This window comes from Dasypus novemcinctus, chromosome 24, assembly GCF_030445035.2.
Source record: "Dasypus novemcinctus isolate mDasNov1 chromosome 24, mDasNov1.1.hap2, whole genome shotgun sequence".
NCBI lineage: Eukaryota > Metazoa > Chordata > Mammalia > Cingulata > Dasypodidae > Dasypus > Dasypus novemcinctus.
The window spans coordinates 32,714,024-32,724,536 of NC_080696.1; the positions used below are offsets into that span (position 1 = coordinate 32,714,024).

At 53.0% G+C, this 10,513-nt stretch overlaps 1 protein-coding gene across 4 annotated transcripts; it reads left to right on the forward strand.

The window, feature by feature from the left end:
• Positions 1 to 1,485: 1,485 nt before the first annotated feature.
• Positions 1,486 to 10,234, forward strand: REM1 (RRAD and GEM like GTPase 1). 4 transcript variants are annotated; one of them, XM_004464011.4, is made up of 6 exons: positions 1,486 to 1,594; positions 2,061 to 2,175; positions 2,440 to 3,001; positions 4,061 to 4,146; positions 7,686 to 7,887; positions 9,504 to 10,234. In XM_004464011.4, exons 3-6 carry the CDS (start codon positions 2,662 to 2,664, stop codon positions 9,773 to 9,775), a joined length of 900 nt encoding a protein of 299 aa, XP_004464068.1. In that variant the 5' UTR covers positions 1,486 to 1,594; positions 2,061 to 2,175; positions 2,440 to 2,661; the 3' UTR covers positions 9,776 to 10,234. The 4 variants fall into 4 exon arrangements, with proteins under 4 accessions (XP_004464068.1, XP_004464069.1, XP_004464070.1 ...); XM_004464012.4 differs by lacking the exon at positions 2,061 to 2,175; XM_004464013.4 differs by lacking the exon at positions 2,061 to 2,175 and having other exon boundaries at positions 2,461 to 3,001.
• Positions 10,235 to 10,513: the final 279 nt, after the last annotated feature.

Here is a 10,513-nt window from a genome sequence, read left to right on the forward strand (position 1 = left end):
TTCTGTCATTACAGCTTCCATCCTTGCCAAGCAGTTATTAATTCACCACTGTCATTGTCATGTAAAAACAGCTTCCGTTTGCTGACCATGTACTACTATATGCCAGAACCTGTCTGTGGGCTTAATGAATTCTCACTACCCTGTATGAAAAGACAGAGAAACTGAGACTCAGAGGGGTTAAGCAACTTGCCCGAGATCACACAGCAAGTAAGGGCAGAGCCAGGATGCAAAGGCAAGCCACCTTCCTATGCTACCTCATAGAATAGTTCTGGGGTGTCCACGTTTGTTACACCACCAAGACTGTGAGAGGACCAGGCGGTGGCTCGGGATCCCTCTCTGACAGAAGCAGTACACTCAATATGGCAGGCAGGGAGGGAGGAAAGGGAGGGAGTGACAGAGGGAGGAAGTCCTCTCCATGTTGCACTGGATCAAATGAGCTACTGAGCCAGGTAAAGTGTTCACAACAGATCCCTACACTTGACAAAGGCTCCGTTAATATCCCTCTGAGAGGAGGCAGCCATTCTTCCAAGGCACAGAACAACTAGGATACAATGCAGAAGCATAACTAAAATTTGGCCAGTGAATGAATGATGCCAAAATAAGACATTCAGGGAAGCAGATGTGGCTCAAGTGATAGAGCTCCCACCTACCACATGGGAGGACCTAGGTTCGATCCCTAGGACCTCCTGGTGAAAAAGCGTGCCTGCTTGGCAAGCCAGTGCCCACTCGAGTGAGTCACGCAGCAAGATGATGACACAACAAAAGAGAGACAAGGGGAGAATCAAGGTGAAGCACAGCAGAAACCAGGAACTGAGGTCGCACAACTGACAGGGAAACTCTCCCCATGAGAGGTCTCCAGGATCGAATCCTGGTGAATTCTAGGGGAGAGAAAATGAGAAGATGACACAGACAGCAAAAACAGCAGGGCAGGAGGAGGGGAATGGGGGAAAATAAATAAATCCTAAAAAAAAGATTCAGAACTCTTCAGTGCAACCTTCCCGGGCTCGCTCCTCTCCCAGGCCAGTTTCCCAAATTAATTCTCCATCCAGAGCAGTTTCTCAAAGTGGGATTTGCAAACTACCTCCATCAGGATCACTCGGGCCCTTGTTTAAAACGCAGATTCCTGAACGCTTCTCCCCAAAACTGCTGAATCCGCCTCTCAAGGAGGGTGGCACCTGAGAATCTGAACGTTTAACAAGCTCCCCAAGTGGCTCTGTGAGGGCTCAAGTACGTGGGGACCCCTTGGTCCCGGGGGTGCAGAGAGAAATCCCGACTTCAGGAATCCAGAGCCCCCCGACTTTCCTCTCTTGCCCCTGACCCCAACTCCCCCTGCCCCACCCCGGACCGAAGACTGGAGGCCCCGAGTCGGCTGAGCCCTGGGCTCCGGCTGGAGAAAACCGGCTCCGCAGGGGCCTGAGGGCGGCCCGGGCTGCCCCCGCGGGGCGGGGCTGGACAGGGCGGGGTCGCGGCTCCGCCCCCGGCCCAGCGGGAGCGGTGGGACCCGCCGGAGGGGCTGCGCGCCGCAGCGGGTGGTACACCCGGGAGGACCGGCGGCTGCGGCGGCCCGGGACCCTGGCCCTGTCCTCGCGCCCAGGTAAGGTCCCGCGCGGCCCGCCGCCGAGTTGGCCAAGTTGGAGCGGAGTTCGCCCGCCGCCTGCTCAGGGGCGCTGCCGCGCGGGCAGGGTCGAGGGCGACCCCCAGCCCTGGCCCCGCGGGGGAAGGTCGTCGAACTGGGGGCTGGGAGGGTTGGGTACCCCAGACGAGGAACTCACGCCAGGGACCCCGGGCTGGGACAGAGAGGACTCCGGGAATGGTGCCTGCATCCGCCGGCCCTGAGTTCCCCTCTCTGCCCCCTCCCCGCCGCCAGGACCCTGTCCGGCCCCCAAACCCGGGCCCGGCGGGTTTGCACCCCCCGCCCCCCAACCCCAGTAGGAGGCCGTCGCGCCAGCCGCTCCTGAATTTTTCACGCAGGGGGCGGGCCGGGCACGCCGTTCCCATGGCACCGGGGCGCTCCGGTTACAGCTGGAGGGAACCCCCCCACCACTCTCTCGCCCTTCTAGGGCACCAGCGCACCCTGTTCTGCCTCCTCCTCGTCGCCCTTGGGACCAGACAGCGGAAGTGAACTCCTCAGGGGGCCGCCAACCCTCCCCCGCACCCCCTCTCCAGCTCCTAATTGTATGGAGGAGACCGGTGGGGAAGCCGAGGAAGGGAGCAGTTCCCAGCCAGGGTGCCTTTTAGCGGGACCAGGGGACACTTGCCCGTCGCGGGCCTCAAGTTCTGAATGGGAGGGGCAGGTCTGTGTCCACCCTGGTGGGGGCGGGGAGGGGGCGTGCACAGACATGCCATCTGGCTGCTGCCTCTCTGCCTGCCTAAGGGGATGGGTCATCCTCGGGTCCTGGGAAACGGCCTCTGAGTGTGCACGCATGTGTGTGTTCACAGCTTGAGCCTTCACCCCTCCAGGCCCAACCCCGGGTTTCCCTGGGCCTGAAGCCAGAGAGCCCCCACGCCAAGGAGCCCAGGTGCCTCCTTTCCTTTCCAACAAGAGGGGGCTCTGGAAGAAGCCAGCGCAGCAGCACACCAGGATCCTACAGAGGAAGGGCTCAGAGCACCCGGCTCAAGCTCTTGAAGGAAGGACCGACTCCCCCACCTCCACCCCCAGGGATGACACTGAACACCCAGCAGGAAGCAAAGACCCCCCTGCGTCGGCGAGCCAGCACTCCCTTGCCACTGTCTCCCCGGCGCCACCAGCCTGGCCTCATGTGCACAGAGCCCTCTATGGAACCCCAGCACCCCCGGCTGGGCCAGTCAGTCTCCCTCAACCCTCCTGCCCGGACCCCCTCACCTGCTCCCAATGGGTGGTCCTCTGAATCCAGCGACTCGGAAGCTTCCTGGGAGGCCCTCTACCGCGTGGTGCTGCTTGGAGATCCTGGTGTAGGGAAGACCAGCCTGGCCAGCCTCTTTGCAGGAAAGCAAGAGCGGGACCTCCATGAACAGCTGGGAGGTAGGGGCCCTGTGGGCTTAGTTGGGATGTGGCCAGAGGAGTGAAAGACCTGTCACTAGGGCACAAGACTGCCAAGAACGGCTGTACAGGTTGTGCACTGCTCAACTTTGAAAGGCATCATTCACATAGATTAATAAGTGAGTGATGCCCCCTAGAGTTGTGCAGGGCAGAGCCTGCAGAGTGGTCTGGGGGAGAGAAAGTCCTTGAATTGTGAGTCTTTTGCTAATTTCTCATATATGACAGGCAAATTATTCAATTCCATTTCATAAAGGGAGCAACACTGAGTTCCATGAGTCTCTTGAGTGTCAAGGAATGATGAACTTTGGCACAGATGAAAAACTCCCAATCCCAGCGCCCCCAGCTCTTGGATCCTCCCAATCCTGTAAACATCCATCTCTGGCCATCATAGCCTGCAGCAAAACTAAGAGCCTGCCCAGAATGGAGGTTCCCAGACCCCAAGTTTTAGGCGCTGGGTTTCTTTATTGCCAAGAAATGCAGCAATCTGAGAGGAGTGGGGAACCCAGGCTGGCAGGCACAAGGCCAGGTTGGAGGAAGGGCCCCTGCGGAGCTGGCTGAGAGGACATAGGGCGGATGGGAAGGGGGTTAGTTAAGAGCAGAGAGAAGGTGAGGACACTCTGGCCAGGCCCCTTTTCCAGCCTTGACTCTCATGAGCGTGAGAACCCATGAAAAATGTATACACGGGCACCTGTATGAGTGACAGATGGAGGGACTGAGGCCAAGAGAGGGTAACATGATTTACCTGAAGCCAGGGACAGAGCAGGACTGGAAGAATTCCCATCCCAACTTTAACCAAACCACCCCACACCCACTCGCTCGATCAAACCAACAAAAGCTTTCTGAACACCTTCTATGTGCCAGGGACTGTGCTGGCAGCTGGGGAGACATGGGTTCCTCGTGGAGCTTCCCAACCTATCAGGGGAGACAGACATCAAACAAGCTTGGTGAGCACTCACAGGGAGAGATGCAGGGGACTCTGAGAGCAGGAAGGAAGGCTCCCCAGGCCTGCCCCTCCTCCCTGAAATCCAGCTCTTCCCTCAGTTGCAGATGTGTACGAGAGAACCCTCACGGTGGATGGGGAGGACACCACACTGGTGGTCGTGGACACCTGGGCGGCAGAGAAACTGGTATGGCACAGCAAGTAAGGTGGGGTGGCTGGAGGGCGTGGGAAAGCTGAGCCTAACACCAGTACTGACTCCTCTCCCTCCTGAGATGTCTCAGAGCAGGGACTGGGCAGGGGCCGTTCCCGACACCCCACCCCACCCTGAAAAACCTAGAGCCTTCCAGCCAAGGAGAGAAGAGCCTCACGCCCCTGAGCCCCTTTTCTAACAGCTGGCCCCTTCCCTGCAGCCATCCCAGGGAGTGCCCCTCACCCTGCCAGCCTCCGCCTCCGTTTTTATCACCTTGTCCCACCCCACCTACCTATACTGTGCAGAGGAAGGAGCAACTGGACTTGGCGCCTAAATGCCTGAGGTTGAACCCCTTTCTTTCTCTTACCAGTTGTGTGGCTTTGTGCAGTTGACTTACACACTCTGAACTTCCGATTTCACACCCATCAAATGGGTCACTCTTTCCTGCCTTCCTCACCAGCTGGTTTTTAAAACTTCTCATGCATTTTCACAGAGATGAGCACAGTTGGGAACCTGAAAAAAATGCTGAACAGAGGTGAAGAATTGCAATAATGATCACTCTTATTAATCATAACTTGGTAGCTAGTAAAAAAGGAAGTCGAAGGCTGTGTCTTTTCCTTCCCTATCCCCTTCCAGAGCAGGAATTGAGTAGCAGCCAGGGACATGGCCCTGTTAGGCATTTTTTCTTGTTTGGGTTTTCTTTTTTCCTTGTTATATAAGTAATACATGTTCATTGTAGAACTTTGAGAATCTAAAAATCACCTGGCATCTCAGAATCACCGTCTCTCTGAGGGGGGAGGCCCCCTCCCCTAACAACCAGGGATGTCCTGCCCTTAGGGTGGGGCTCAGGAGGGCAATGCTGAGTGACTGACAAGAGTGGCTGACAGCTCCAGAGACAGACCCAGAGAAGACAGGGATGAAGGAACTACAGAACCAATTCCTTTTAACAAGCATGAAAGGAAACCCAGGCCCAAATGAGCATCATAATAATGACCATGGCTCTCCTAACAGCCGCTCACACTCACGGAGCACACTCTAAGTGTCATCCCCTGTGTTAAGCACTGGACATATATTATGATACTCAGTCAAGACAAAAAACATAGGTCAAATATTCTTCTCATTCCCTTTCTACTTATGAGGAAACTAAAGCTCAAAGAGATTAAGTAATGTGTCCAAAGAACCCAGAGCCTGTATTCGTATGCACTAAGAGCCCCTCCCCCTTGGAGCTTCACCTTCTGAACCTTCAGCTGAGGTTTTACTCCTTCACTCTCCTTCACTCATTCAGAAATACTTGCTGAGTGTCTACCATGGACAGGACACTGGAGACACAGCAGTGAATCAGGCAGATATGTCCCCTGCTCTCGTGGAGCCCATAGCTAGTGAGGGAGCACTTGCTTTCTGGAAGCAGTTGAGAATCTTATGGGGCAGTCTAGTGAATGAGAAAAGTGATCAGACTGGGAATTCCATTTGGAGACATGGAAAGAATACTCGACCAGAAGTATTGGCTTGCTGTACTGGCTTGTTGTGTGGCCCTGAAAAGGTTATCTTCTCTTCTCTGACCTTTTGTTTTCCTACCAGTAAAATGGGGGAATTGAACTAAGCTGGTAACTGTGAAGGCAGCTTGGAAAGAGAGTCCACCCAATGGCAGCCTCATTGGAATAAGTATCCGTCCTTTCCTACTTCTTTGATGTCAGAGGCAGAATCTGACAGAATTGGGTAGGCCTGTAACTCACCCAGTAGTGTCCTAGCCTGGGTGACCAGAACCCTCAGGGTCACTTGGAGAGAGTATTAAAAATCAGATTCTTGGGAGGAGATGTGGCTCAAGCTGTTGAGTGCCCGCTTCCCACTTGGGAGGTCCAGGGTTCAGTTTCTGGTGCCTCTAAAAAAAAAAAAAAAAAGCAAACAAATTTAAAAAACCAACCTAGGGGAATTGATATGGGTCAGTGGTTGAGTGCTGGCTTCCCACATACAAAGTCCCAAGTTCAATCCCCACCCAGTTCCTAAAAAAAAATCAGATTCTTGGTCCTCCCCCCAGACTAATAAATCAGAACCTCTAAAGTGGGGTCCTGGAATCTATATTTTAAATTACACCCCCAAAGGATTCTTACCCACCAAACCATCAATCTTTGTGATCCTGACAGAAGATCTTCCATAAATATTTGTGGAATGGATGAATGAATGGTTTAGACCCACCCTCTCACCCTACAGATGGAGAAACTCAGGCCCTTCCCTCATAGTCCTCCTCATAGTGAAATGAGGCCAGAACAAGTACCCGCCTCGGTCTGACCAGCCCAAGGTTATGTGATCTGTCGATGGATCAAAATGGCTGTTGAAAATGTACCCCCTTTGACAATAATGTTGACCATGGATCTGATGCTTTCATATTTATCTACTGTATTTAGTTACCAGAAAACTTTTCTTCTCCCATTACAACCAATGCTTCCACCATGCTCTAAGCCTTAGCTCCAGGTGGCTCCCTTTGTCTGGAATCTCTTCTCTCCTGCTTGGCCTGCTCATCATGCTCACCAGTCCACTGGGAAGCCCTCCCACACTCCCCCAGGTTGAGTTCTCTGGCTTCCCCATCTGCCCCCATGACTGCCCCAGCCACCTGCATACGCCTCCCTTAACAGTGCTTTTCACACTGCATTATAACTTTCCACTTCCATGACTTGTCTTCCTGATTATGAGCTACTGGAGAGCAGGAACTGCCTCTTATGAAACCGTTACAAGGTCATCCAATCTCAGAGTACTGTCCCTGACAAAGGAATGCCAACCAACATGAAATATCAAAATTACTCAAGTCCTTTCCCTGCCTTGGTCAAAGCTTGAAAAGACCACACAAGCTTTGACCTTAAAAGGTCAAAGCTGGGAGCAGAGGTGGCTAAAGCAATTATGGCCTCCCTCCCACATGGGAGGCTTGGTTCCTGGTCCTCCTGAAAAAAAAGAAGACAAGCAGACAGTGAGTGCAAAACAACAAAGGAGGAAGAAATAAAAAATATTTTTTAAAAGGCCAAAGCTTAAAATGCCCCTTCCCCTTCCTATCCTTACATTCCATGGTTGCTCCTTCACCTCTCATTTCAAAATGAAAATGCCCTAAAAATGCCTCCCCGTGAAGTGAACCTCATATCCTCACTTCTCCCCCTTCCTTTTTGCTCTTAACTCCGGGTTGCAGAAGACCAAAAGAACTACCTGGCAAGGCAGAACCCTCCTCAGAACCTGGACAAAGGACCTGAAGAGGCAAAGCCAGAAATCTTAGCTGACAGGGAAAGCAAGGACACAAGTAAATCTTTTGTCTCCAGTGCCCAGCCTACAGAAAGAATCAATGGGTGAATGCAGTGAGGAAGTGGTATTAGTCAATTTTTCAAGCAGAGAGGATAAGCAGCTTTCCCAGAGAGTCATAGGGAATTATTTGTCCCTCCAACCTACCAAAGTATTAAGTCTAGATCTTTTGTACCCACTAGAACATCCCAGCTTCACCTTCCCCAGCCAGGGCCCAGGCAGCCTCTAAGGAGATAATTGGGTTCCCTCCTACACAGGATGAAAGCTGGAGCCAGGAGTCATGCATGCAGGTGGGCAGCGCCTACGTCATCGTGTACTCCATCGCAGACCGGGGCAGCTTTGAGAGTGCCTCTGAGCTCCGCATTCAGCTGCGGCGCACACATCAGGCTGACCACGTGCCCATCATCCTTGTGGGCAACAAAGCAGACCTGGTGCGCTGCCGGGAAGTCTCCGTGGAAGGTGAGCCTGCCGTATCACCCTCCTCTTTCAGCCCCATTGTCCCTGCTCCTCCTCCAGTGCTTTCATCTCAGTGACCGTGACCATGCCCTTCGCCCGCCCCCAACCTGCATCTACTTGCAAGGCCTGAAGGTTAGGCACCATTCTCACCCCTTTTCTCCCCACCCCCAACCAGTTCCTCCCTAGTCTTGTCAGGTGCACCTCCCTTAATTGTACATTCCCATCTTCCCATGCCCTCAGCCTCTGCCCTACCCTGGCATCTCCACCTCTAGCCTGGACCAGTCCCTGTGCTTCTCAATCCCCACTCAATCTGTCCTCCTCGGCAGCTGCCAGAGTTTTCCAAAACCAGATCTAACCTCATCACTTATTTGCTTAAAAATTACCCTATGGCCCTCAGGTCCTCAATGTCACTTTATACACCAAGCATGATAGTCCTAATGCCCACAGGCTTTTCCAGGCCTTACATTTGAGACCTTAGAAAGATAATTATTGGCTCCAAAATACAGTGAGAAAATTACAAATCAAAATTTCCAAAGCTTTAAATTTCTAAAAAACAAAATTGTGTCAGCCAGCAAGAGTAGATCAATTTTAATTTATTGTGGTAACATGTACACAAATAAAAATTTCCCATTTTAACCACTTTCAAATGTACAAGTCAGTGGTATTAATTACATTTACCAACATTGTGCTACCATCATCACCATCCATTACCATAACTTTTTCTTCACTCCAAATGGAAAATCTCCACCAATTAAGCAATAACCCCCCATTCTCTACTGCCTAGTAACCTATAATCTTTCTGTCTCTATGAATTTGCTTACCCTCGGCACTTCATATAAGTGAAACCAAAACTTTTAAAGTCATATATAAATTATAATTGAAGTGGGATGGAGAACATCTTACTATGTTTGAATTGTCAGGTGGGACTGATACAGATTTTAAAAAGGGCCCCACCCACAGGGTAAAATCTAAACCATCATTTTGCAAAGTTTAGTCAGCCCCCATATTAGTGCAACTCCTTCAATTGGCAAATGTGCAAACAGAGGCCCAGAGATAGATCGGCCAGTGAGGAGTAGAACCCAGAGCCCTGCCTCCGGGTCCAGTGGCTCCTAGAGGTGGAAGGTCATATACTTAGCAGACAATATTCCAAAAAACTGCAAAATACTCCCCAGGAGCTTTTGTTAAAATGCAGGTTGCAGGACCTCATCCCAGACCCCGAATCAGAATCCCGTGGGTGGGCCCAAAAATCTGCAATTTAACAAGCTTCCCCGAGGTAATTCTGATGCACAGCGGATAAGGCCCACTTACCTGGCATTCAAGACCCTTCCCTGTCTTGTCCCAACCTCCCTGTCTCCCCGGCCTCACTCTGCTGTCACACAGGTGAACTCCCACACATCCCTCCAGGCCCAGTTCAGTCATTAGCCTGTGAGCTGACTCCTCAAAGCCCAAAGCCGGGTCTGATTTATTTCTGAGTTCCTCGGCACCCCCAGCACAAAGCCTGACACGCGTGTACGCGCTGAAAGGACTGCTTCGGTGTTAAGCTGAACACACCTCTTCCTACCTTTCTCTCCGCCTTCCGGTTATGACTCCGCCCGGCTCGCCTGACCCCGCCTCCTCAGAGGGCCGCGCCTGCGCTGTGGTGTTCGACTGCAAGTTCATCGAGACGTCGGCCACTCTGCAGCACAACGTGGCGGAGCTTTTCGAGGGCGTGGTGCGCCAACTGCGCCTGCGCCGCCAGGGTAGTGCGACCCGGGAACCGCCTGCCCCGCGACGGCGAGCCAGTCTCGGGCAGCGCGCTCGCCGCTTCCTGGCTCGCCTGACGGCCCGCAGCGCCCGCCGCCGGGCGCTCAAGGCCCGCTCCAAGTCCTGCCACAACCTGGCAGTGCTCTGAGGTCGACCGCCCACCCGGGGATAGCCGGATGGAAGGTGCATTCTGCTCTGCGCCGACGCCGTCGAGGGGCAAAGACACGTGTGCTGGAGTCTGCATGGTGGGCCTTGCCTGTCTGCTGCGCCAAAGACTGCGGCATCCCGCGGAGTCGCGTCCTCAGGGACTCTTCCTCCCCGGGGAAGTGATGGACGGTATATGGGACCGAATCCCCAAGTTGGGCACACAGCAGGGTTTTGAGGAGGTTGTTAGTGAGTATCTTTTTATAAAAACCTCCCTTGTTTCTGGGCTTTAGCCAACCCACTGAAGCCCCCAGTCAGCCAGACCAGAGGAAGCTGACCGGACCAGAGTCACTCTTGGGCTCCTCCAGGCATCGCCACCTCCTGTGCTGCCTTCCCATCGACACTGGCTGCAGACTGGTTTAGTCTGTTGGCCTAGTGTCAGGTTCAGTCAATAAAGTAATTGAACCAATTGTGTGTTCGGTCCCTTCTCCCAACGACTGGCCTGGGTCACGAGGTGAATAATGCATGGTGACTGCCTCGGGTCTTGGGGGGGACACTTTGGGTACAAACAAGTACAGTTAAGTGTGATGACCAGCTCTTTTCTCTCTCTCTGACCCAGTTCATTAGATTATAGAGTCATAGTGTTTTCTGGAGGAATCTCAGCATTTATCCTGACAACATAATATTAATAGCTGGTGCTGTTGGGTGCTGACTGTATACTAAGCAGTCACAATCTTCATGA

Excerpts from the sequence above, each read along its gene's own strand:
- REM1 (XM_004464011.4), top strand. The coding sequence starts at position 2,662 with ATGACACTGAACACCCAGCAGGAAGCAAAGACCCCCCTGCGTCGGCGA. Across the intron at positions 3,002-4,060 it reads CCTCCATGAACAGCTGGGAG|TTGCAGATGTGTACGAGAGA; the intron begins GTAGGGGCCCTG and ends CTCTTCCCTCAG. Across the intron at positions 4,147-7,685 it reads CCTGGGCGGCAGAGAAACTG|GATGAAAGCTGGAGCCAGGA; the intron begins GTATGGCACAGC and ends CCTCCTACACAG.